This window comes from Heloderma suspectum, chromosome 2, assembly GCF_057233095.1.
Source record: "Heloderma suspectum isolate Gila_16-S chromosome 2, 16-S_ref, whole genome shotgun sequence".
NCBI lineage: Eukaryota > Metazoa > Chordata > Lepidosauria > Squamata > Helodermatidae > Heloderma > Heloderma suspectum.
The window spans coordinates 187,057,227-187,083,943 of NC_139459.1; the positions used below are offsets into that span (position 1 = coordinate 187,057,227).

General features: G+C 44.6%; 1 protein-coding gene across 17 annotated transcripts; it reads right to left on the reverse strand.

The window, feature by feature from the left end:
* On the reverse strand, nucleotides 1-26,197 carry PCBP2 (poly(rC) binding protein 2). Of its 17 annotated transcripts, none has more exons than XM_084836742.1 (15): nucleotides 25,940-26,197; nucleotides 23,326-23,462; nucleotides 22,834-22,857; nucleotides 22,703-22,735; nucleotides 22,055-22,171; nucleotides 19,259-19,390; nucleotides 17,256-17,384; nucleotides 16,024-16,098; nucleotides 14,180-14,266; nucleotides 13,305-13,346; nucleotides 12,073-12,145; nucleotides 11,675-11,713; nucleotides 10,789-10,841; nucleotides 8,653-8,822; nucleotides 1-406 (listed from the first exon to the last, which is right to left on the reverse strand). In XM_084836742.1, exons 2-15 carry the CDS (start codon nucleotides 23,392-23,394, stop codon nucleotides 370-372), a joined length of 1,080 nt encoding a protein of 359 aa, XP_084692868.1. In that variant the 5' UTR covers nucleotides 23,395-23,462; nucleotides 25,940-26,197; the 3' UTR covers nucleotides 1-369. The 17 variants fall into 17 exon arrangements, with proteins under 17 accessions (XP_084692868.1, XP_084692867.1, XP_084692877.1 ...); XM_084836741.1 differs by having other exon boundaries at nucleotides 10,789-10,844; XM_084836759.1 differs by lacking the exon at nucleotides 1-406 and adding an exon at nucleotides 3,453-5,685 and having other exon boundaries at nucleotides 10,789-10,844.
* Between the last annotated feature and the right edge of the window lie 520 nt (nucleotides 26,198-26,717).

A 26,717-nucleotide genomic window follows, 5' to 3' on the forward strand; every position in this document is an offset into this window, starting at 1 on the left:
TTTCTATTCACAAGGAAAAAGCTCCAGTCCATCTTTTTATTTTTTTGAAAAATTTCTGACATTACAGAACTAAACTGAAATGTATTAATTCCACTCTTACATTTCATGACATAACAGAAAAACTTCATGAGCCAAGAAGGGGGGAGAAGCTTATAAACTAAAATATGAATCAGCATTTTAACAGCTGAACAGAGAAAAGGAATTAAAATGCTGCAATTAAAAAAAATCATGAATGGATGGGTAAAGCATGTAGAACTGAAAATTTACAAACTAGTTAAAACCTGGAATCGCTGACTGCTCAGAAACTACACAGATGGATCATGGGGATGAACGGCAGAAACGGGTAATGAGTGAGGCGGCTGCATTGTCCTAGCTGCTTCCCATTCCACCAGTCTCCGAAGAAAGCCTACAATGAGAACAGAGGTTAAAGGCCTTTAACATATGCAGACCGGTTGAGGGCCACAGTTCTGATATGAAACCAAATCCCCCCCAGCTGTACAACACAAACCTTTAAGACACCAGAAGTCTATTGTTTAATCAGAAGCTGGTGCTGGCTTGTAGTCCTCTTTGGTTGAGCTCTGCAGGAACAAATCTGCTCAACCACCCAGAGGTTAATGCCAGCTGGCCTGCCTGTCAACCCCACCCCACTTCATAGAAGCAGATGCAAGTTTTAGATCAGCAATGGCCCTGAATGCCTTGTGGTCACTTAGATGCCCGGAAGGAAAGTCTGCCGCAGGCTGCAGTGACAGCCAAGCAGGTGATCTTCTCCTTCGTGTCAAGTGCAGGCGAGAGTGCCCTAAATATTCAGTGCCTTCTAGACACTTTCGTGCTAGGCCATGCAGCCTCCAGAACTCCTCTTGCTCACTGAGCTTTGTTAGCAGCAGACACAAAATAGTGCCCCCTGTTTCTATTAGCACTGGGTAGGCATTCAGCTGCTAAGTTGTGGCTTGGCTGTCTTACAAATTGAGCGCCCTAAGTCATTAATACACATAAGTAATAACTAAGCAACTATGTTCTGGGGTCAGTAGGAAAGGCAAGAGTTGACTAGTGAGATCATTAAGAGACAAGCCGAATACAGGCTTGACTTAAAGGCTATAGAGTAGGAATTATCTCTTCTTTCCATCATAACCAGCTACACCTTGAGGACTCAGGAGCCTTATATGATCAATTCAAAAGCAATAATACACCTTTTATGACCATGTGATACTGCCTGAAAAGTTTTAACTTATCCTAAGCCAAGTCATTGGAATCAGAAGAGTTTACTGCTCAAGGAGTGCTGATTTATGGGCCCTTAACTCAAGATTTACATTGCTTTAACCAAAACTGTGCCACTCTGACACCACCACAAAGGCACTCCTAGGTTCATTGTTGAAAATCCCTAGTGAACAAGGTATTTTTAAAGACTCATTAACACATCTAAATCGCAGAAACTTTATGTCCACCCAAAAACCTAAAGAAAAAGTCCCAACTTCAATTCAGCCGTTTCAATTCTTCAAAGATTTGGGGTCTTTCTATCCAAGAGGTGTAAGCCAAGCTATTAAAAAAAAAACCTTACCTTTTATGTTTGAGGCTCCCACACTGCTGGGAAAATGTTTAGATGACCAACCACATGGGTGGGACCCAACTGTGTGGGTCTTTCCCACAGAATCATGCTTGGCAAGGAAACAAAAGACCCACATGATAAGACTCTGCCCATGTAGTCGGATCACTTGAACATTTTCCCAGCCCTATTAGAATAAGATGAAGGATTGAGATAGCCTAAGGTCACAATCCTATGCATGTTTAGACAGAAAAAAGCCCTACAACTCCCAGCATGCCCCAGTCAGCTAGCTGGGGCATGCTGGGAGTTGTAGGGCTTTTTTCCTGTCTAAACATGCATAGGATGGCACCCTAAGAGACCTAAAATTGACTGCCCACTGAAAGGAGATAGAATTCCATACTAGCAAATGTGCAATAGTAATAGCTTATGCAAACTAAATAGATGAACATGTTTGTGCATTTTGTCACGCTGTGGTATTTTGTGCACTGTTCTCCCAGAAGATGGAAGATTGTAAAGTTGTCTCACCACCCTACACCCATCCTTAAAATGTATTTAGCAAACACTGCAGATATCCACAACCAAGGACTTCAACCTTTTATTCTTTTATGTTCTTTTCAGATAAACACTACTGGACTCTGCATTAGCGCTGTCTTGCTTTTAAGTAGCAGGACAAAGCCTATGTTTTGTCTTTGACCCCTTGTCTGTGGCGGTGGTGAGGTGGGGAATTTTGCAGAGCACTGTTGAAACAGTTTCCCTCCTCAATCTGAACATCATATATACCCATAACATCAGTAGTGCCCTTCATTGCACAGAATAGCTGTGTTTGTGTGTGCTCCAGGATAGGTGACTGTCAACTCAACATTTCTCAAATAGGTAACATAGCCAAGCCTTTGGTACCTGGCCCTCACAGTGAAGGGGGTTAACTTGCAGACAAGGGCATGGCTCCTCAAAAAACAGACACACCTGGGGTAGACTTTTTATTCTACAGCAAGTTTACTGGCTTTCAAGGAGTCAAGAAATCCTAGTGTTTTTATCTGCAGAACACACAGCTAGTTTACTCAGGGTCTTGAAGCAAGATGATAGCAAATCAGGTTAAAGCAGAAGATTCCCACTGCATGAGTGAGCAAGTCATGAACCCAAGGATGAGGCTGCCAAGCGTAATTAGGCTGAGACAGAGAAGAGCATGCTGCAGAGCCTCTCCAGTAGAGACTAGATCAGTCTCTACTGGAGCTTGAATTATTTGCAATTCTCTGAAAGGGCCAGTTCTCACAAGCAGACCCCAAACCCTGGAAGTAGGTCTGCTGTGCATTATCCTCCAGCTACCACCAAAACAATTGCTTCTAAAGCTTTAGTTCTTGCATATGGAAAGAAAATAGGGTGAAAGATGGTTGAGAGCAAGGGCAGGATTCTATGGGATGTAGTGACCGCAAGACATTAGGAAAGGCAACCTCCAGATGCTTTGGAGCTCAGCTCCCATAATCCCTGTCCATTGGCCATGTTGACAAGTTGTAGTCCAAAGTACCTAGGGGGGCACCAGGTTGCCTACCCAGTTTATAGAATTCTTGGGCAAATCATTTGGTAATAATGCATGGTTAGTGCTTCTGCCCCATTAATAAAATTTGACAGTGAAATACCTCTCCCCTGCTTTAACATAGGTATTAAAGGTTGGTACAGTAGTTAAGCCCATAGGGATGCCAGCTGGACAGAAAACAGGGAGAATAAAGCTCAGATTTCCCATTTCCCACCACTCTGAGCTCCACATGGTTGCTACTATTGACCAGTTGTGCTGCATGAACAAACAGCTTTTGGACAACATACAACCACACTTGCTAGTCGAGAACAAGTTATGGCCCATGGAGTCAGCCTCTAAAAGACACTATGAAACAGACGGCCAGCCCAAAAACTTGGTTAAGAGTGGACAAATTTTACTTAATGTGGTTACACTACAGAGCAGAACAGTGTTTTTTTTTAAAAAGTTACAATTGTGAAAGTCAAACTGCAGAAACAAGTACTAAAAAAAGACTCCTGCTACTCAAAAGAAAAGGGTTTGACAGAACTGCATAAGTCAGCCAGCTGGTGGCCACCCCCTCCCCATACACACACACACAAACCAGGATCAGATCCGACCCTCCCATCTCCCTGAATGCAAAGTGTGAAATTTTGTAGACCCCGGAATCTAGCCATCAGCCACCATTTCAACCGTGTTCCAATAATTTTTTTTAAAATTACAAAGAATAAACACAAGATTCTTAGCAGTTCCAATTGTCACCATTTCTTAACTCAATGTTGCCTCAATTTTTGAAGGTTTATAAGCACCAGAGATTGCTCAAAAAAAGGAAGCATCTGCAGTGTTCACGTGGCAACCCCAGGCTAAAGATTAAGTGTATTCGGATACAGATAAGAAAAAGAATGAACAAGCACCATGCTAATCACAAGAGCATGCCGTCCAATTGCGTTTTCCATGTTGTCTGCCGAGCATTCTACTCAGCTTTCAATGAGCCCTTAGTGGAAGAAACAGGCAGCTGCTGGCCTCAAAGACCAAGCAGAAAGACTGGGACAAGTAAAGCCAACTGGCCAGCCTCTACGAATGACCATCTTTCAATACAAGTTACATGCCCCAAGGAGCATCTGTTAAGATGTTAGAGACATTAGTCAGAGGCCAAAATTGTGGTGGGTAGACAGCTTTTAAATTGCATCTCTAGACTACTCAACTACTGACACTAAGAACTAAATATCAGACAGCTGAGCTCCAGAAATGTCATTTTAGAACTTACTGTAAACACTTACTGCAGCATTGTTACAGCTGTTCACTGCAATGAGTGCATTCTTCCAGGTGCACTCACCTCCTTTGGGGCTAATATAGTCCTGGGTATAGAGAAAGCCAGGTACCTGAAGCACCACAGCCTTTCAGAGGGTTGCCCGTTTGTACAAAGGGGAGGAGGCGTATGCAGAGAATATCACATTTCTACTGAACAGGTAAGTTATAAAGCTGGCTGAGTGGAGGTATGACAGCAGGGCAGTATGCAGGATCTATATCCCCACCCCACCTCCCGCAAGACACACAAAGGACCGTTACAGCTCACATATATTTGCATATTAGGTATCAGAGCCTCAAAGGATAGAATTTCTATAAATCAACTTCTAGGGTAGGTTACCTCAACCTGGTGCCCTCCAGATGTTTTAGACTACTTTTCCCATCAGCCTCAGCCATCATGGTTAATGGCCAGGACGATAAGTTATAATTCAAAAGATCTGGAAGGCACCAGGTTTGGGAAGGCTGTTCTAGGGCAATGGCTGGCATCTGTTCAAGGACTTTAGCCTGGGGTGCAATGTATATTCAACCAGCTTGTGGTCACATAGTTCGGTCCCAATTCAGGCACACCTGTGCATGTTCTCACCATGACAGCTTTATTACAAAGACAGACATTGAGACAGGTTTGGCCAAAGTAGCCTCTTTGCACAGCTTAAACCAAGGAATCGCAAGTGAGCATTTCGTTAACAGACCCTAGCATTCCCTGCCCACCCACTCCCCCCCCACCCACCTTATTCCATGTAACAATGCAAACGAAACTACTAAAGCAACAGCTACAAGCTACATAATCAAGATCACTACTGGACTCCAAAACTGATTTAATACACTTGCTCAATTGTCTTTGACTTAGTGGAGGTCGCCAGCAAAAAGAAACTCCATCCTAAAGGAATCACAAGCTCACTTTTGTTTTGAAGTTTTAAAAAAATCTCTTCCAAGTCTCCTCTACAGGATCCCCAGTGCTGAAAAACAATCTGCTGTTCCTCTAAGGCCACAAGCAGACACTCAGTAGGGAGAGAATCTCTGTTTTTCCGTTTTCAGTTTGTTAGTAACACATGGCACAGCTGAGGTGGTGGAGGCACCCTTAGCAGCAGACACAACATTTAGAGCCAGGAGAGGGACGGGTTTCATGCCAAGCAGACTGGAGACACAGGGGGCAGTCGGAAGAGGGTTGGGGAGGCTGGAGGGTGCGTCGGAGACCCCTGCTGTCGCAAGCGAGGGGGTGGTGGTGGAGGAGGAAGAAGAAGAAGGGGTGGAGGGTTGAGAGAGGTTGATGCTGAGGTGGTCGGGGATCGTGACGGAGGCTGCCTGGGAGGAGGGTTTAGCGCTTTCTAAACTGTAACAGAGGAAAAAAGGAACAAAAATACGGGTGGGTGGATGGGAACACCACACAGAAAGCACAGGACACAAACAGCTTAAATAGCATGAACCTAGTCTGGAAAGGTTTGGAAACAGCATAGCCAGAAGAAAGGTGGGATGGGGAGAGAATGCTGGCTGCAAGGGAATCTCAACATTCTCTAGGTGTACCAAGGTCCACTAACAGCCCCCAGAACAGAGCCCACCATTGTCCCAGTCCCAAACCCATTATGAACAATAGTTCCAGCTTTTGCTTACACCGATTTCAGAAGCAGCAACTTGGCTGGCTTCTGTACTAAACTACAGAGCACATTTTGTTGAACTCAATAGCAAACTACTAAGCATAAAACAATGCAGGCAGGCAGGCAGTCCTATCTGTTTTACAGGAGTTCTTGCAAGGCACCCTTCTCCATTTCCCCTCCCCTGCCCATGCAGCTGTTCCCTCAGCTTTAACACATGCAGCCTGTAGTTCCTGCCAGTATTCAAAACATGCATTTAAGTAGCAAACCAATTCTAACAGTGTGTTGCATTCTACTCAGAGGTGGCCAAATCAATTGAGGAGTCTTGATGGAATAGACCCCTTTGCGCAATTACCAGAAGTTTAATGCAAGCCAGTTTTCTCCATCCTAACAGAAGAAAAGTCACTTAACAGAGAAAGCTGTTCCTCATCTAGCTAGAGGGCCATTTTTAAAAAAGAGATCTGCTTCAGAAAGTATAAGCCAAACACTACAGGGAGGCTTAACTGACTGTGTTAGAACAAGGAAGGGCTCACTGAACTGTAGGCTCACCTCTGCTTTTCCTAGCTGAGGTTCTCAGGTAGGTTTTTCTAGTTATGGTTATGACCAATTATGCACTTAGAGGAATTTCTGCACTGGTTTAATTTTTTACTGATGTTACAACATTTAGCCAATGTGTGTTCATCACAAGGAAAAGGACCATCTATGAAAGTTAAAATGACACATCTCTCCTCCACCACCCACCGCCCACTCCCCAATCCCAATTCATTTCTTCTAATGCCACCCAGGGACATAGATTAGAAGTGGGGGGATTGTACCCTCTCCAAGATCTGCTGTTTAGTGACAGATCCCTATTGCTTAATGCTAGACCAGCCCCAACTAACTGGAAATCTTGCAAATACATTTAGCGGCTCACATCAAGTAAACATGATTTAGAGGGCAGCTGTAAGGATGACAGAAAACAAAATATTACGAGGACTGTTATTTGTATAGCATTTTCCCTTTCTCTCACTGTTTTATATTGTAATTCTGAAGGTCTGTTTTGCACTATTTTATGTAAAGCACTTGGCTATAGGCACTATATAAATAATATTCCAATTCCTTGACGAGTTCAGATTGCAGTAGTTTTCACCACTATTAGCAATCTTGGATCCCATAATAGCCATTCACAAGTGTTATCAAGCCACTCACAAAGCACCTTTCCTTCTTGCAGTGATCCCCCCCCACCACAATATGTCAGTTGAGGTATAGCAGTTAGGTAGTGCTTGCCACCCACAATGAGAAATACAATGTCTGAGCCTCCAAGGAGGAATTCTCAGATACAGAAATGGCTATTTGTAAGTGGCAAGGTATTTAAAGGATACTGCATAACACCCCAGTTTTGGTGGAGGGAGATTTATTTCAACTAGCTTCCTATACCAAGATTCTGACTATTTCAGCAAGACAGCTGAGACAGTGAAATATACTGAAGGAATAATTTTCTAGGCACTCTAAAACGGACACTTCTGTTCCAAGGGTTTGGAGGTCACCTCTGTTCCTCAGGGCAAGGGATCAAGGAGAATACAGCAGTGTTGCTTTAAATGTTGTAGCAGGTGCGTATTTGTGTACACCTACACGAACAGCCCATGCACTTCTATGAACCACTAATTCTTCAGTAGGCAGTTAAGGTGGCTGAGGGAGATAGGCTTTCCTGCTAGCATTCACGCTAGTGTTCAGGTTTAATTTTCCTACGAAGTTAGGGTACTCAAGCAGGGCCCAGATGCTAACCCACAGATTTTAAACATTAGTCTGTCATTTCACAATGAATACTTTAGTTATAGTGGAGATGGCAAGGAAGAAATCTAGGACACGCAATGCCAAGAGCTCAGACCTGGGTTTTTAATTATTGAAGTCAACGCTCTCCATTAAGCTGATGCTTTTACCTTTGCCTTATGAGATCATCTGATCTGTTCAAAAGCTGCAGATGGCCATTTGCCAAGAAGGCTTTTTAAGGACAGGGCCCAAGGAGCAGGCACTGCTTGCTGCAGAGCACTGCTGCAGCCCATAACTGAAGCCTTGCTGCTAGCAAGAGCACTCAAGGAGAAAAGACGCTGCAGGAGCCTTTGCAGTGCACAAAGCTACATCCCTGGTGCAGTGCTAGTTCTTCCCTTTCCTGCTGAGCTACAATCAACTGGCTTGCATAGCTTCCAAAGCACTCAAAAAAGACATAACTGGGTTCCTAAAAAGACAGCTGAAGTATCTTATCTTTGTACAGGTTCAGCTGAGCAATAAGACTTGCAATTTGCTCTACCTCCACGTAGAAACAGGACTTTTAAGAAGCAATGTTGACTCAATCTCTGTCCCGAGCCAGGAATAGTCTAGTAAAAAAAAGCCTCCCAAGAGCTGCCAGCTACAGAGAAGTATGTGTTGTGTATTCCATTTCTCTCCTCCTTCCTCCAAGTTGATTTCTAATTCCTTCCTAGCCTCAAATACCACACTTGCAAGGACAGGGGGGGCGACGCTGGTGCACAAAACAGCAGCTTTGACACACTGCCCAAGGGGACAGTCATGGGAGTTCTACTTCAGCTCTGAGACACAGCCTTTCAGGGTGCTGCACTGATTTTAGAGATCCTTCATGTTCCCCAGTTCAGCCAATTGACACACACACACACACACACACACACACACACACACTCACTCTAACAAGCAGCATGACACTTCAAGAGACTTACCTGACATTAATTAGATACTGAGCCAGGCTAATGCTGGCTGCAGATCCAGTTATGGTAACCTGCCTGTCAGTAGATCCTTCCACTGGATTGGCAATTTTGATCTGCGCCCCAGACATCTGGCGAATCTCATTGATCTTGGCGCCTTGACGCCCAATGATACAGCCAATCAGCTGGGGAACAAAAAAAAAGTTACTGGTGAGAACGCAGCTTAAGATTCCAACAATATCTATGATTTTATATTCCCACTTTTTTTTCCTAAACCAAGGACAGGCCCAATCTGAGAGAAACTAGGTAAATGCCAACTCATTCAATACACGGGTGATATATATACCCCTTTCCTACACTTTCACTATTACGGAACCATGCTATTTGAAGAGCTGTTCTTAAGTTGTTTCTCCAGCAAGTATAGTACCTGTTTGCTTATTTGTATGCACAAGAGTCACCTGTAACATTAGCCTAGCCAGACAATTCTTTATGTTCTCTCATCCTGCATACACTATTCTGGTTTGCTTCTTATCTGTGAATCACCAGGCTTCCTCAAAGTATGAGTTCTGCATGGGAGGCAGCTTGAAAGGCTTCTAACTTTCTGCACTCTTGGCACAGCTGTACTGAATGCATGGGCCAAGCTGAAAGAGTTGCAAGGCCTGTGCATGCCTTATACCATTAGGACACACTCTGGATATTATTATTTGGCACCTGTTTGAGGCTGTTCATCAATTTGCTCTAGAAAAGGCAATAGAACTCATTGTAGCTGTGATCTAAAGTACCTGAAATCATGTCCATAGAGCAGTTGAAGAATTAGTCTAGTCACATATCTATATGCTTAGGAAATGTTAGGTAATGTGGAGGGATTTTTTAACATGGGTGGGGGGTGTCAAAGAATCCTTAAACTCTACAAGTTCAGTCAGCTGAACCTCCCTATTAACAGGTTAATCCATATGACCTCCAAGTTCCAGGGGCAAGTATTAAAAGTCCCTTTTCAGGTACTGAAGTTCATCCAGTGATTTGTTTTCTATTGCAAGGGTGGTATTGCTCCAGTCTTGCTTGGTGTTACTAGAATTCTTGTCACCCACCAATATCTCATTTTTAAGAAGGAAGAGTACACTCCGGATCTTTTCAGTTACATCTTAAGTAATCTGGAGTACACACCAATCCAGCATTTTTTTTTTTTGTAAGAATCCCAACAGCAACTAGGCAACCCACAGTCTTGATCTTCTGCCATATCAACATTATCCATGGGGAACATAACACAGAATGCTATTTGTAAAGAAATCTTAATATAATCACTACTGTAGCACTAAACAGAGCAAGCAAAGCACAGATGTACTACAGTCCAAATAAGCCCTTTGAAGCCTTGGGTTAGCCAAACAGCCTGCCCGTTGAACAAATCACGGTGGCCTTAAGTCACCCCAGAGAGTTGGCTACAGAATTCTGACAGTGAGCCAATTGCATTGTCTCTATGGTTCTCTTGTCCTCTCCCAACACCATGAAGAGCCCATGCATTGTCCTCGGCCACATGCAACTCTTAAAGTATTTGTATGCTCAAGGCTTCACCGTGCAAGACCATGTATTACCCTGCAATGTATTCAACATCCCACAAGCCTTCACTTCTGTTTTAATTCTTATGGGTAAAAAAAATACCTAGAGTGCCTGGGAAACTGGACTTTACATAGCTCCTACCACCTCCTCACGCTCTGATCCTTCTGACCATTCAATTATCTCCATTTCTTTCTTTAATAGCATAAAACAGAATTAGGTATGCTAGCTTATTTCCCTTGCTCTAAGTTGCAAAGTTTGTATTAAAATGAGCTTCAGATGGGTTGCAATGAGAAAGCACAATTGTCCCCTCTAGTTGCAGTAAGGTAAATCTTAACGCAAGAGCTTCATTAAAAAGAGAGAAGAGGTAGAAGCTTTGGTGCTATAGTTTAATTGCCTTCCCCCTCCATCCCTATCGGAGTCCTGAACTCAAGCTCCACTCTAGAGGACAGCTGTCTAGACTGTAGATAAGAATAGTGCTGCAATTCCCTGTGATGAAACTTGGAAGAAGCATAGGTGCTCAGGACCATCTAGAAGCTAGAGCTCTATCCCAACTGCAACAAGATTTCTTAGAATTCTGCTGCTCTGTAAAATACTTACATCATTTGGAATGGTGAGTTCATGAGAAGTAGTTTGAGCTGATGCATCCAAACCTGCTGAGACACAGAAAGAGACCAAGACAAGTTTAATGCGAGGCAGTGAGAGCTGGCACAGAACAAAGTCCAGACCAGTCAGGCTAGCATCCGCTGCTGGAAAGACTGCTATCCTGAAGAGGTTTGAACAGGAGAAGAGCAAGATGCAAGATGTTAAATCCAAGCCCCTCCTTCCTCTTCCTAAACACTTCAGAGTTAAAATCTCTGGTTATAAAGCAGACACCGATAGAATGACTTTCATTTGGCCAGGGTGGCGGGGAAGTAGCAACTCCATTTGTTCCAATGTGCAGAGGATGAAGAAGCATCACCCTTTACACAGACTCTCCCACAAAGCTGTAGCAAAGACAAAACCAAGAACAAACACGCATTTCCTTCTTTCCATTCAAGCCTTAGGTCATATTATCCATGTTCTTGCTGTCTCAAAACACATTGCAAGAATAGAAGGCGCCATCTGCAGTGACCAAATGGAGGGCTGCTGCCATTAGAAATGTATGGTCCAACCTTTACGTTTATCAATCCAGTGTAGCTGCTAACATAAACACTTGTGGCTGACCTACCACCTTCACAAGCAAACAGCTTTGCTACCAAATGAGAGATTAGACACTTTATTCATTCTATTACACTCTGCTCTCCAATAAGGGTTCCAGCTGGATTTCTTTTGCAAAACAAGAAAGGTTTATCAAATCTAGTCAAAGGGCCTTTGCACCTACACTGCTTTCTATGTTTTGCAGTTCTTTGCACCTTCTGTGGTTAGCAGAATTTGCTGACTGGGAAAGAATCTCCCACCAATATGAACACACAATAGAGTAACTACAGGTTTTTTCAATCATTACCCCAATAGCCTTTCACATCTGGAGAGCTGGATTCAACGCCTGTCAAGATACAAGGGACAGTAAGTGTGGAGGTCCTAGCTGAAGCCCTATCAGACTTTCAGCCACAAGACAAACTTTATACAATCTGGCACAACTGTCCGGATTGCAACAACTGGAAGGCAAGAGGTAACTGACAAAACTGGAAAGGCTGAGCGGGGAAAGCAGCATGTAGACCTGCCTAATAGCAATCTGGTGTCTTGCTTTCAAGGGTTGTGAAGTCCACCCACTCCCCCAAGATTATTACCTGCGGATTTTTATTTTTAAGTGAAATAATGGCACTTAAGCCAAGCATCTGTATTAAAAGTTAAGTGGTGATTCTTGGACTGCTAACATATATGAGAAAGAAAGGATTTTCATACCACTGAATCCAGTGTTGCCATGAGACATTGGAAAGTGTGACTGTTGCATTGCCAACTGGTGCAGCTTGGTCAGCTAGAAAGGGAGAGAGAAAGTATGATGTTAGGAATTTTGCAGGCTTACTCGTTCAGCACACAGTTTAAAGAAAAACAGACACTGCAAGCTGAGCATGAAGTGCTGCCCCTTTGGGCAGGAGTTCAGGAGACGGAAAACTGGGTTAAGGAGCAAGCGCTTCCCTTAGCAGAGATGGGTGCAGACAGAGGGAAAGCACCAGGGCACGAGGCCAACACCCATCTCAGAGTACCCTGGCTCAACAGAAGGCATCTGCAGTGAATTGTGACAAACACTAGGAGACAAAGCACGAACAGGCAAAGTAACACAGAGACTGGTTTGCAGTGGTGCTTGGGACTACACCATGCAGGACTCTGTCAAGCATTTGGAGGGGAGAGGTATATCATGAGGAGTGACCAGAATGGAATCACATGCTCTCCCCAGTATTTAACAGTGCAATTTTCTAGCTCTCTCCTCTAGACCTAATCACCCCAGCCCCGCCCTTTCCTGCTCTAAGCATGTTATGAGCAGAGATCAAATTCCTATGTGCCCTTCCGTGAGAAGTGCTGCATCTAGGTCAAACAACAGAAGGTATCCGTAAAGAAGGTCAGGGAGGAAAAACGTCCTTTCACATCAAGTGAAAATAGCTAATGCCTTTATTATTAGCAGGAAGTGTGCAAAGGAAAGGCATCCCAAGTGAAAGCCCCACCACCTTCTAGCCACACCTGCACAGTAACTACATGATGCATTGAGCATCATGTTTGGAGATGAAAGCAGAAGTCTGAAGCCAGCCTCCCTTCCACCACCATCACGGTGAAGTGCACTACATCAAATGCCCTACGCCCTTTACCAAGAACCACAATGACAGTATACCATGGAGTTTTGTTTTGTTTGTTTGGGGGGCTTTACATCAAATGGGGGGGGGCAAGGCGAGGAAAACTGGAACTTGGAAAAGTGTACCAAGCTTCGCTGTGCAAGTGTGTGTCACAGGCCGGCAGAAAAAGGAGGAGAGTTTAAGATTGGCTACACAAAGAAGTGCTGAACAAAATTTGAGGATCATTTTAGGTCAGATTGCGGTTTCAAATCAAAACAGACTTCTAAAACTGCTTGTCGAGAAAGCATGGAGAAATTTTGAAGGGAGAAGTGGGGTGATTTCAAGACAAGAAGTGTAAACAAAACTTACATCTGGCTGTGGAATGGCATACTGTCCTTGAATGGTATAGGCCTACAAAAAGGAGGAAAACAGTCCTATTAAAAACCATTGGACAGCCACCCAGTGACAGACAGATTTCAACTAGCCAGGAAGCCAGAGAGCTGAGGGGGAGAATTGTTGGTGGGGAGCCTGAAGGCAGGTCTCTTAAGGGGGCTGCTTCAATTACCTAGGTGTATATAGTGTGAGAAGGGAAACTGGTCCCCACCACAAAAAGGATTAGTATTAACAGCTGGTTGTTGATGAAGATTTGTTGTTTAGTGGAGGACTGGACAGTGCTGCAAGCCCTCCTGCCCTATGCACACTCCAAACCAGACCCCAAAGGGAAGCTTAATTACCTCCTATGCCTCCAACTGCTTTTAAAGCTAAGAGGAACCAGCTGGGTGTGTTCATCTCCACCCCACTAAATTGCCCCATCACGCCATACTCCTAAGAACCTGCAGTGGACAAACTACAGCCAGGTGCTGGATGGCAGGAATGCCATCTGGAAGAATAGGGAGAAAGCAGCAGCCAAACATGATGGTTCTGGGAATTATTACCCTACTGAAGCAACCCAGCGAGGCAGTCACTGTGTGGGGTCTTGCTTAACACTAAGTGAAGCTTTGGGGTTACAAGTCTCTCACTTGTAGGGCATGGGGAGAAATGCAGCCCAGGCTGGAATTGACCAAGCAGTTGCCACTGGCAGGGCTGCCTACTGGCCTGCCAGGTACTGTTTGGTGGCCTTCATCCAGTTCCCAATGAACAGGAGTTCACAGCACAAGCCGCCACCACCAGTCTTGCCACCCTTGTTGGCAGTCTCAAAGAGGCCAAGGATTGAATGGGCCATGGAGACTGAACTCCCCTCTCACCTCTTGAGGTGGTCCCTCCAGGTCAGAGTTGAGGCACATTGATGGGGCGGTGTGGGGGTAGCTTGCACTGCCGCTGCTGTACCTGTCCTGTGGATAAATAGAGGACTTCAGTCTCCAGGGCTGTCAATCCGAAACCTTTCGCTAACACCAAAGTCACATAAAACTTACTCTGATCAAGGGCTAGCCTATACTAGACAGATGTTGGCTTACTCCGAGCCCTGTCACATCAGTAGCGCAGACGACAACATGAGATTTCCCAGAGGGCAAACCCCAACCATCTGCACCATCAGGAGCAGGGGAGCCTGCATGGACACAATGAGTCTTGCTTTCTAATGGCATAACAGGGCTACCCTGCCACAAGGCCAACCTCTAGGATACAAGTGAGCTCTTGCAAATATCTTCAGTAACCTCCCATGTGCCTTTCCACTGCCAATTAACTGCTTAGCAAGCTGTCTAGAGCCTCTGGAGGGTAGGTAACATGAATAGGGCAAGGAAGAAAAGGGAAGGGATTGAGGCAAGAACAAGACCACGACAGCACCTTTCCCCCAGCAAGAGGTTATCAGCCAGATATCTCAATATAAATGGCATATGAATGTATAAGAACTGGGTGTACTGCAGACAGACCTGTCCAGCTGCTGCCTCTACATTTCTGTTACCGACTGGAACTATTCACTAACACCCAGAGCCACCATGTCTCATCTTCATACTCTCCAATTTGCTTAGTTCACCCCACCCAGTATTCCAGATCTACTTCTGAAGCATCAAAACTGTTAACGTAGCCCTCTTCAACAAAAAGAACAAGCTTACAGGTGGGCATTGAGGCACTGTGCTTAAGAACAGTCAAATGACGAAGTCCTCAGAGTGTTCCAACTCCTCTCCACATACTCATGCAGGAATCTTCCCTGGTATGAAGTTTTAAGAGACTTTCTGCTTCTCAGATCTGCATGCCTGAACCTCACACAAAAGCTATCTGCCTGAAATGATTGCAAGTATCTGCAAGTTCGGTTATAACTTTAAAATGCCTTCAAGAACTGCTTGCCCTCACACAGCCCATTCCAACAAGCAGATTTCATTGAAAATCCACATTGGTAACAGGATTCCAGCCAACTGAGAGACTGAAGTCCCATCCTACAATGGCCATAACAATGCTTTGTTTTACCAAAGTTTAACACATCTGTGCCTCACCTTCCTGTGTGCTTGAAGCAACTTATATAATTGTATTGGAGAGCAAGTCAGATTTAATATAATTTCACATGATTGTAAGTTAGCCACGTGAGACATGGTTAACAGGGAAGTGGCATTCAAATTGTCCTTCAGGCACCATCATCTTGTTAAAGGAAGTCTTTCCAATATGTTCTAGATTTTGGGCTCAATTACATGGTGGCATCAACCAGGATCTCCTCCTCACTTCCCCAGTCCTCTGGGTTCCAGTTCTCCGAACACCTGTCCCTCTCAATATTCATCCCCTGCTGCTTTAGAACTACTGTTCTGCATAATTCAAAGCCTACTGCAATCATTCATTTGAATGTTGCCTCAAATTGAAGGCCAGAAGACAAATTTGGGTTTGCTAGTGCTATGTCTGGACTGGATTCCAAATTCCAGCTAATTTCTCCAACCCACACTGCTGACTACATCAGTTCCCAAAGGACATCAGAGCCTGTTGAACATTCGAGAGCAGCCTCCAAAGAACAAAACCAAAGCAGCAGAGGTAGCACTGTGCTGGCCAGGTGGACAGCACAGGTGATAAGCATGCAGAGTGGTTTGATGTGTGCTGGCAGTGTTGAAGCTCGATAGGCTACTACTTCCTTGCCCCCACCCATGCCCAACAAGAGGAATGGCCTTACCTGACCGCCTGCAAAGATGACAGGAGAACTGGATGGCTTGGGTCGGTAGGGGATGGTGACACCCTTTGGGGGAGACTAAATTACAGAAGAGTCAAAGGAAAAATATGGTTAATTACTAGGGACTCTAGGCACAAGACACTGAACTTAGTATTGGCCAGAAGGTAGTACAGTTCTGTTTGTTAGGTGTTTGAGCTAATGAACTTCCCTATTTGTGACTTCTACACTTCCTCCTTTGATCAGTCTCTGAACAGTTGCCCACATTACTGTGTTGAAACAGAAAGAGAAAGTCCTCTGGCAGCTTCAAACTAAATTGTCTTGTGGCATGAGTGCTCAGGCATGAACAGCCTCCTTCAACAGATACAGATGCAAGGAGGAAAAAGCTACTGTTTAAAGAGCATTGTGTAGTCTGGCCAACTAGGAACATCTGGAAGTACAAAGTTACTGTGAAGTGAGATCAAATGCATGTGGCACCTCAGTGACAAGGGGCAGCAGTGGCATTTGATATAGGACAGATTAAGGTTTCTTCATTATTCCCACACATCAGTGGTTCTAGACATGCGAGACAGGCTTCCCTGAGGTCATAAATGCCATAGGAAAGCAGAGCCAAGCTACCCTCAGCAAATCAGTATCACAGGAGGACTATGCACCAAATACTCTTTTATGGCCTCGTGTTGAGTATCAGATAGTTTTATTGGCTTCATAGAGTTTATTCCCCCAGGTACACCACCTGAAGTTCAGAATTCAACACTCCCTGCCTTTTTGTGAGCTGTTCACCTCAGACCAAGAACTATCAGCCTTCAGTTGCACCTACAGTTGTAGTGTAGGTATTGCCTTCAGGCACCTCAACTTCTTTTTTACTATTTGACTCTCATGGTTCTCTGCCAGGGACTGCTGTGGACAGATATGAAGGACCCACGGTTTCTCCACCACCAAGTCCCCACTGACTCTTTCAAACATCCCACCACTAGGAAGAGAACACTTTCTCAGACAAGCAAGCTTCCCGCTGCTACGTTATGAAGCAAAAACATACAAAGGCAGCTGTCAGCTTGAGAATTCTGTATCAGCTGTTCCAAATCTAGAAAGCAGCTGGCCACAATCCAGTGACAATGCCCCTTTTGCCCTTCGGCTGCTGTCTCAAATGCTTTCAGCAGCTACCCCTCTATATATAAATGTTACAGGGTTTTTTAACTTGGTACCGTAAAGAAAACAGGGCGCTCCATTCCATTACTTACCTCCAGCATGACCACACAGATCTGTTTGACGCACTCAATGATGGACTGTGGAATCCCAGCAATGGTGATCGCTCTTTCAGTAGAGTTGGGTAACATGTCTCCTGCCACCTGGACCTGTGCCCCTGTGCTCTTAAGATTAAAAATACCAAGTCAGGTATTCTGCTTCAAGATTTCCAGGCCTTACAGCACAATTGCTGGTTTGTTACATATACGAACAGCATACCATTTCCCCCGCTTCAAAGAGATTTAGTACTAGCCATGAGCAGGGACATATGCATTGTTATTGTTACACAACAAATGACAGGATCTGTTTTAGCAAGATATCCAGTGCCCTGCATTCCTTGAAAGTCCAGTTTACATCGTGAGGGCTCTTATTATGTTTCTAGCTCTCCAAGTCGCATAAATAGCCTTATAGGGTAAAGGCCAAGTCTCGCAGGCAGCATAAAGTTACACTGATTCTAGAATGGACTTATCAAACAGCCTCTTTCCACCCTGTACCACAGAACCAATAGCCTACAAGACCATTACTTACTTTTTACTATTCCACTCCCCCAACTTTTCTGCAACTGGGGAAAACCCAATCTAGAACAGGTAGGTCTCATCATACTATTTCAGATGTTTAGTTTATTAGACAAAGTTTTATGTTGCAAGCCTTTTGATCAATACAATCAATTTATTTAGCTCACCGTGAGCTTGGAGGAGGAGTATTCCAAGTTTGAGTCCCACAGCCTACCAAGGGCCAAGCACCAGGAAATAAATGTCATCTATGTTCGATATCATCTCCACAGTAATAATGTTGAACTGACAATCATTCACTAGGAGTGCTTGCCAGTGTGGTATACCACCTAGAGCACTGTAGTCAAGACAATCTGAAACCTAAGTTCAAATGGGTGGCCTAGAGCAAGTCTTTTTTTCCTAAGCCTAGCCAAACCTCAAAGAGGGGCAGAAGAACAACAAACATTCAGAATTTATCCTGCGCATTAGGGGTAGGGCTGAAGGACCCCAATAAAGCAAAAAGGCCATCTCCTCTGCTTTTAGGAGCATAACCTTTATATTACCCTTTGGTTCCAAGTTTTAACTTGCCCTTTTCCATTTAATAGTTCATCGTTCTCCTATAATGAAGGGTTCAATTGTTATGTGATGTTTCAATCCTTGTGCCCCATTTGCTTTTTAAATTAGGGTTTTCGTTAAAATGGCATTGGGTCACCGAAGACTCCAATTAAAAGAGAAGTTAAAAGAGAAATGCTGCATGAGCAAGATACTTGGAAGGAGGGGAGAGAGAAAGCAAGTATCGTGCACACTGAGCTATTTTATGTGGATACAGCAGCTGAGGTAATAATCATTCAAAAGCGTCTCCCCCTGCTCCATTCATATCTTCAGAAGATTGAGTTGGGAAAAAATGCCTAAGGAAGGTAACAAGGGTTAATACAGATCCCAGATACCATCCGTGATCATTGTATATATGTACTGAAAATAACCCTTAACACCTGCCATTTTTGTTCATTAAATTCGGTCAAAACCACTTTTTAAATAAAACTAGGGTCTAAGTGACTTCAATACTAGTGAAATAGTTGTTTTACAAACGTAAAAGGATTAAGATTTACTTCTGACAACATATAAGAACAGATGGAGGCCAAGTCCCAGCATCGTCCAATTAAGGGACAGCTAACCCAGTGAAAGCCTCTGAATGCCTTAACAAAGTTCTTCCTGCCACTTGTCTGAAAAATTGATGCTGGAGATAAAGGACAGGAGATTAAGAGAGGGCAAACTTACAAAAAGCACCTGACTACACTGTGCCTGGCTCCAGGCACCCTCAGTCTCAGTTTCATGAGCACTAAATATAAGTAGCTGCATTAAGCAGAATGACGCAGTCTATGTGTGGCATTCAATCTCAATACATTTGGCACAGGGTGGGGTCATGATGAAGGGGAATGAGTGTAGCAATTTGCAACAGAGGCAAACAGCAAGCAATCCTCACAATTCTAGCAGAGTTCAGTACACACCTCTCTTATCTCCTTGATCTTGCAGCCTCCTTTCCCAATGAGAGAGCCACACTGGCTGGCAGGTACCACAAGTCTCAGAGTGACAGGGGGCCTGCTCGAAGCCGTGCTGTTGGTCATTGAGCTGCTGATGTCCTGAAAATAGAAGTTAACAAACTTCAAGCTACTGGAGCCTTTAAATGGAGACCAAGATTAGTCATTCATTTCAGTTCTTCAGCAATAAGAATTTAAGAAGCAAAAAGAGGCCTTCACTTTACACAGAAGGCCACAATGCAAATATGCATTCAGTCACTATAGACCACCAATTCAATCTCTATGTGACACTCATGTTCACAGTATCTTCTGTTCAGGGAACTGTTCCTCAATGCAGCTGGTAAACCAATCACAAGTGAAGTTCTGTGGAGGCAGTAGTTAAAGTAAATCAGCTAAGCTGATTAATACAGCTTGCGCCTCTTTAGCCTGACAACTCCATTCACCTGCATCATGAACTCCACAATGGAGTGTGAGCAAAGTGCACAAATATGCTCATCAACTGTTAATAAATCTTCTGGGGAACAGCCAGAACTACAGCATGTCCACTTCTCCCAAGCTCTTAATTATATTCCTAACAAGGAGACACATTCTCTTTGTGGTACCCTTGGACCAACTCCCCCATGTACTTTCCAGAAACATTTCCTACAGCATGAACCAAAAACACAGCAGCTCTGCTGCCGTGTTTAGAAGAGAATTCCTATTCAGTATAAAATCATAGTATGAACAGGCCACCATCTATCTCAGAGGCTGTTGAGGAGTAATCACAACCTGTGATATGAAAGCAGTGGGGGGATGAAATGACTTCAGCCAGATATCAAGTCTGAACTGTCCCAATAAAACCAAGCCTCCTTATTCTTTTCTAAGAGCCTGGCAATAAGATGCAAAGAACATCAGTTTGTGCCAGTGCTTATAATCAGTACCTCTGAAATTTCAGCCATGATGAAGCCTGAAAACAAAGTCTGAGAACCTAAATTTGATAACTGCAGCAGCTATTGTGTTGAGCAAGCTGCAAATCTCCACACCAGGAACAATGAGATACCATCTTCCACTGGTCAAGGGCAGCAGCTCAAGCTCTTCAAGAGGAGGCAGGGCAAACAGAAAGAGTGCTCTCAGGTTACTGACATTCTGCTAATGCTTGGGCAGTACATTTCACAAGTTAAGAGGCACAGCTTAGGACACCAAATTGCAGGGGTTCATGTGAACAGCCATTAGGCTTTAAGGGAACACTCACCTTTGGCTTTAAGAGATTCCACTGGGAAAGTACCCTCCCATCTTTTTTTATTTTATTAGAATGACGAGCCAGTCTTATGCTTCATAGAACAAAACAATTTGGAGGTGCTCTATTGAAACAGCAGAGCTAATAAACTTAGCAAAGAGAGAAGATATGATCCCAAGTGAGATTATGACTTCACTAAGTTAATTTGGGAGGCAACTCATTTCTGGTTCCCCCAGACTCAAAACTGCAATGCCCGTTTACTTTTATATTGAAAACCCATTGTGATTTGAAACCATCACCCTTCAGATTTGCCTGTGAACTTGTAACCAAGACAAAGATGAAAAAATGAACTGGCCAGAAGATATTGTCCCAGACAGTTCAGTGAAAAAGAACAGCTAGACTATAGGAGTGCACTTTTAAGTCTCAAGATTTGAAGGCAGGCAGAAACTTAAGCAGAAAAGAATTGTTACACTGGCCCTAGCATCAGTAAAAGTGTGGAGGCACACAACTGTGATTACAGTCACACTTTCAGAAGATACAGATTGGAGTGAGTAACAGGGCAGGTCCACACTCTATGCTGGGAGACACATTAGGCAGAGGCATCAACGGAAGATACCAAGGCTTCAGAGGCAACTACTCTCCCCTCTGCAATGGAGGGCTCCCTCATACTTTAAGAATAGTGAATAGAGCAATTAAGATCTTCATGTGATAAGAGGATTGATGTGGAAACTCTATGGAGTGCCCATGTGTTGAAGATCCAATCAAATCCAACTCTTAGCCCAAGTCTCAGCTTCACACTGATTTGAGGACACTTTGGAAGAACTAGAAATGCTGTCACAATTCTAAAGAAAAAGTCAGAGAAGCAACTGAAGCTACTGTTCACTTTAAAATTGTAACTCTTTGCTTTTGTCTGAGTATGATGTTCTCAATGGCTTGCATCCCAACTAGAACTCCACAAACAGAAGGGCTCCTTGATCCAGTGGAGGATTGGGGGGGGGGATTTTCACAGATCCCCCTTCCCATGCGGCATCCCCACACACACGTCCCCAAATGTCTGAAGTAGATCTGGGGGAACTCGGGGGGGAAATCATTCAAAGTCACCTCCCCCCTTGCGATGGCAGGAGCCTTCCATGATCAGAACTCTGTTCAGGGGATATTCCCATCCACAGGAGCAAACTCAGGATCCCAGTCCATATTCTTGAATGACAATCAAAAATTGCTCATCATATAGCTGAACACTCTTGCCAACATAAGAATATCCATTCTTATGCTGTACAGGAAAAAGCAGATTACCTCCATGCTCTGAGATCTCCTACTCAGCGAAGTCCCACTAGTGTTCACTGTACTGAATAATTTGAAATTTCATGTTTCCATCAGTGAAGTAAAGATCATTTAGGTTCATCATCCTAACATCTGAACTAAATATGTCAACCATATACCAGATGGAACACACACCAGATGGAACACACAGTGTTACAGGGGGTGTACCAAAGTATTTATTCTGGTCAGGTTCTGAACCCACCAGAGCTACCTAATTTGTGCTCACACACCTCTTCCAGTTTGTCAATGATCATAGCAAATGCTTTGAAGATGGCATTAGTGGGTCCAGCAAGAGTGATAATCCGTTCCGGGCAGTTCCCTTCTGAGATGTTAATGCGAGCACCACTCTAAAAAAGAAATGCATGGAGTTGCAAGTCAAACTGGGCTGCCCTTTATGATTCTGTCCCCTTCTCCCATTTGACTATCTAGTTAAGACTGCAACCCTACACACACTTATTTAGGATTAACTCCCATTGAATGTAGTGGGATTTGCTTCTATGTAAATATGCAAAGGATCAGCTAAGTAAACATGCAAAGAATCAGGCTTCCTCATTAGGAAGACTAGAAGTACCTAGCACAGAAGCTGCCAAATCCCTAACTGTGGCTTTTAGAAGTTACAATGCTTCTACTCCTTCCCATGAAAGTTTCCCTCCACTACAGCTGCCACTCCTTCCCATGAAAGTTTCCCTCCACTACAGCTGGTTCTTTGGAAAAGCCATCCATTGCTAAATCCAAGCTAGTATCGGGCAAGAACAACCTCACCTTTCATAATAACTAGTGTCTGCTCAGTCAACTATTTCTAACAACTAAGGAGCCCTTTACTGCCATATTTAACTGTCCCTTAATTGGTTTTTTTGCTCTTATTCCCAAGAACCTACCTCTTCACGCATCTTCTTTACAGATTCTCCTTTCTATACAACCACAGAGGAAGGAAGAGGAGATAAATTGGTTAGTAGAGGCACTAATCTGAATTGAAGCCAAAAGTAAAAAATTAAGTGTGGTCACATACCTTCCCAATGATGCTTCCAACCTCCTGCAACAGCAAACATAAGAAAGCTGTAGTTCTTAATCCTTCTGACAGACCCATACAGCCACACCCCCTCACTGCATATACAATGCTATGCTTGTAATGGAAACAAATGAAGTCGTCAATTCCACAATTAATGGGGTAATTTGGACATTTAGAAGTTTTAATATAGCATCCCCACAAGATGATGCTCAGGGCAAATTTAGAAAAGCTTTAAGAAAATCTTATAAAATGCCAATTAAAGGTATTGTAATGAGGGAGGGCTTATCAGTTTTCTAAGACACACCAAACAAACATAAGAACTGCTAAGTTATAGATATCCTCCACTGGGGTCGACAGAGCACTCTGCTGCAAAGAACATGGCTTGCCAAGAGCAAATTAATGCTTTAATTTGTTCAGACAACTGGGTTTTCCAAGACATTTACTATGACCTAGTTTCTGTCTCAGGCAAACAAGACAAGGAAGAGCAAGTACCTTCCCATGCATAAGTAGGCGAATGGTAAGTGTGACATTTAAACCTCCTTCGATAACACCGGTGTCCATCTTGAGCTGTGTTCAGTAAGTCAGGCTTAGTCAGTGGTCAAATCTTTGGTCGCTGGGAGGAAATCAAACTATAACAGAAAAAGACCATCTCGTACCATTTTCTCATTCCACAAGAATGTACTCATTAGCACTGTTTACCCACACACCCCCTTTTAAGGTATCAACAGAACTTTAGTATATTCTCACACTCTTCTTGGTACTGTAGAGGCTCTGACATTATGTATTCTTGCAAATAGGCTTAGTTCAATTTGACTGGAGAGGAATAACCAAGCCAGCCGTCATTTGCAAGAGCTTGTCACTAATCAGTTGATGCCCAGAGGTTTACACCTTCTATGAGTTTATTCACAAATTGATTAGGTGGTACTTGGTAACCAAACGTTTTAAAGCTTATTAGATACTACTGGTTAAGTCAATTCCTGGAACATGCATGGCATAGAGTAGATAGATCCCCTTTGAACAACTTGACCTCCCCTCACTCCCCACTTTGCTAAAAGGGGAGAAAGCGATCAATTGTTACTTTTAAGTTTCCAGCCCCATTGCTCAGCAAATTACAAAAAACTTCAGCAGAGGCATTTCCCAGTTACTTGCACATGTATATTAGAATTAAGTAACAATGTCTAGAGTTGACATTCCAGGGACAGGTTATATGACTCAACAGTATGTGTTGCTGAACTTCATGGATGCCCAACTATATAGCAGAGCCCTTGCTTTCAGTGCCAAGGGCCTCAACCTTGAAACCATATAGCAAGGAACTTTTAACCTGAGAAGAGTGCCTTTCCCATATTACTGAACAGCCAGAGAAAGTCACTGCACAAATAGGATTAGTGATAATGGATTCATGATAAGAATGACCATTATTCAGTTGCTTGATTTTTAAGATAAGCATCAGTACTAAAAATATGGGGAAAATAACAGCAAGGGACTTATAATAATAAAAAAGGTTTTCTGCTTGAACTATTAAGCAGGTTAAGAAACACTGTTATTTAACACTAGGCTAAACAGAAAAAGCTAAAACCCCAGAGGGTAAAAGACTAAATGAACCTATGATTTAAGTTTGCAATGTCTACCACAATATACGAGTTAGTCCATATATTTTAAGACTGTATTATTCAACCCTTCACTAAATTCTTGTTTATTTCATTCATTTAACTTCCTGTGTTGGGGGAATGTATCGATTGGCATTTCTGCTTAAAATAATAGCTTGAGCATGTCATGGATTGAAATTAGATCCTCAGAAAGGAAGACTGTTGTCCCCAATCAGATTTTGGTTTTACAATGGATCTATAAGGGTAATCTTCCAACTACTACAAGCCTAACCTCCCAGTTATCTTCCAATTACCATAATCCAGTAAAATTCCTATTTAGAGAATTTAATCTGCCCAAAGATGTGACTACCTCCCATCTCAAAGCTGTCCATCTAAAAAGTAGAAAAACTGGTTAAACTGTGCCTCCCTCTACACCACTATCTCCCAACATGGTGCCCTCCAGATGCGTTGGACTACAACTCCCATCAGCCTCACCCAGCACTGCCAATGGTCAGAATGACGGAAGCTGCAGTCCAAAACATCTGGAGGACACTACATTTGAGGAGGCTGCTCTACTCAAGCCTGTTAAGGATAAATATGAAATTTATTTTATAATATGAAACTTATTTCATATTGTGTATTTCCTACTTCAATTCACGAGCGGGCGGGGGGGGGGCGTTATTATCAGCAAACTATTCTTAATCCACCCGTTTGGTGAAGGACCAGGGAAGAACCCTACATCCCCGCACTTTAACCTAAAATTTCGCTTTTAAAGAACTCCTTTCACTAAGGCGCGCTCTCTCTCTCTCTCTCTCGATATAGCTATATATATAAAACAGAAACCCTCGTTATAAAGTTCTCACGATGACTTTCCTCCCATGGAAAACTGAGCAGGTTAAAAGGGAATCGGAGGAAAAATGAAGAGGGCGCTGTATCGCTGGCGGGACTTGTTTTGAAATAACACGACGCAACTATGCTGTTCTCTTCCCCACTCCCTCCGCCTGCTCCAAGAGATCCGCCCGCCCGCCGCCGGCCTTCCCTTGGGCCCGCGAGCGGGCCTCCTCCATTCTCCTACTCACTGCCGACCGCGTTCGCGTCAACTCCTCCCCCCGCCCAGAGCACAATCTCCGCCCTTCCACTACACCCCCTCCCCCTCGCGCGCGAGGCCCAGGCCTAGATCCCGCCCAATGTGACGCAGCAACAGCGCCCCCCCCAGCCCACTGCGGCCTCCCCAATCCCCCCACGCACACGCCCGTTCCACGCGGGCCCCACTCCTCTCCGATACGCAGGTGGAAAGAACAGCGCCACCCCTCCCCCGCTCCGACTCCAGCGTCCGAGTGCCTCACACACGCACTCGGGCAAGACTAGGCCGCAGTAGGCCGCGAGCGCATCCTCGGGCTTGCTTAGCGACCCGGGCGGGCTGAAGGGGCAAATTCGACGGGGAGTGAACCTACTCGAGGCCGGGGATTCGGAAGAGGGGAAAGATGGATCCTAGTCCAGGGGTGGTGGGAGGCCCTTACCTGGCGGGGTAGTCGGGCCCGGCCGCGCGCGTTCGCTCACTCACTCGGGCGAGGGGGAAGGGGATGGGACGGGGGGGAGCGGGAGGAGGGAGGGCGGGTGGTGCGCGGGTCTCCGGGGCGGGCGGAGGGAGCGGGACGGGGGGAGGGGAGGAGGAGAGAGCCGGGGCGGGCGGGCGGGATGGCGGCGGCGGGAGGAGGGCAAGGGCAGCGGGAAGGGGCTGCGGCAGCTGCTCTTGCGGCGGCGGCCTCGGCGGGTCTGGGAGGGGGAGCTGGAGAGCGGGGCGATTTCAACCCCGCCTTGACCCGGAAATGATCAGATCCCTCCCCTTCTCCTCCCCCGTGCAGACCTCTTGCGTGCTAGAACAAGAGAGAGGTTGGGGCTAGTCTGGTTCTGCCCGGCGCCGTTGTAATGCGAGCCATAGAGAGGAGGCAATGGGGAGTGAGCTAGGGGCGCCGGATAGAGCGTCTCCAACGTCAGAGCAGCCAGGTTCCCCCCCTTCAGGCAGTGTGCGGCACAGTCTTCCAAAAGCAGCGTGGTTCTATGTGGGGAACTGTGGAAAAGAGGCGCGGGAGGACAGGGACGGCGAGAGAGGGAGGAAGAAAGGAGGCAGCCAGCCATCCATCCGACGAAATATCTGTATTTGAAAAGCCAGTTCCCAGCATCCCCGCCGCAAAACTAAGAAAGAGAAAGCAGAATGAGAGAGACGCGGGAGTGGCTCCCGTCAAGTTTTTTGAGACAAACAGGCGGCTTTCTGGAACACATCCCAAGAGGAGGCGA

Coding starts and splice junctions, on each gene's coding strand:
- PCBP2 (XM_084836759.1), bottom strand. CDS start 23,394: ATGGACACCGGTGTTATCGAAGGAGGTTTAAATGTCACACTTACCATT. Junction 19,391..22,054: donor TCATTGACAAACTGGAAGAG/GTGTGTGAGCAC, acceptor TTCTATTTTCAG/GACATCAGCAGCTCAATGAC. Junction 10,845..11,674: donor AGATGTGAAAGGCTATTGGG/GTAATGATTGAA, acceptor TCTGTGTCTCAG/CAGGTTTGGATGCATCAGCT.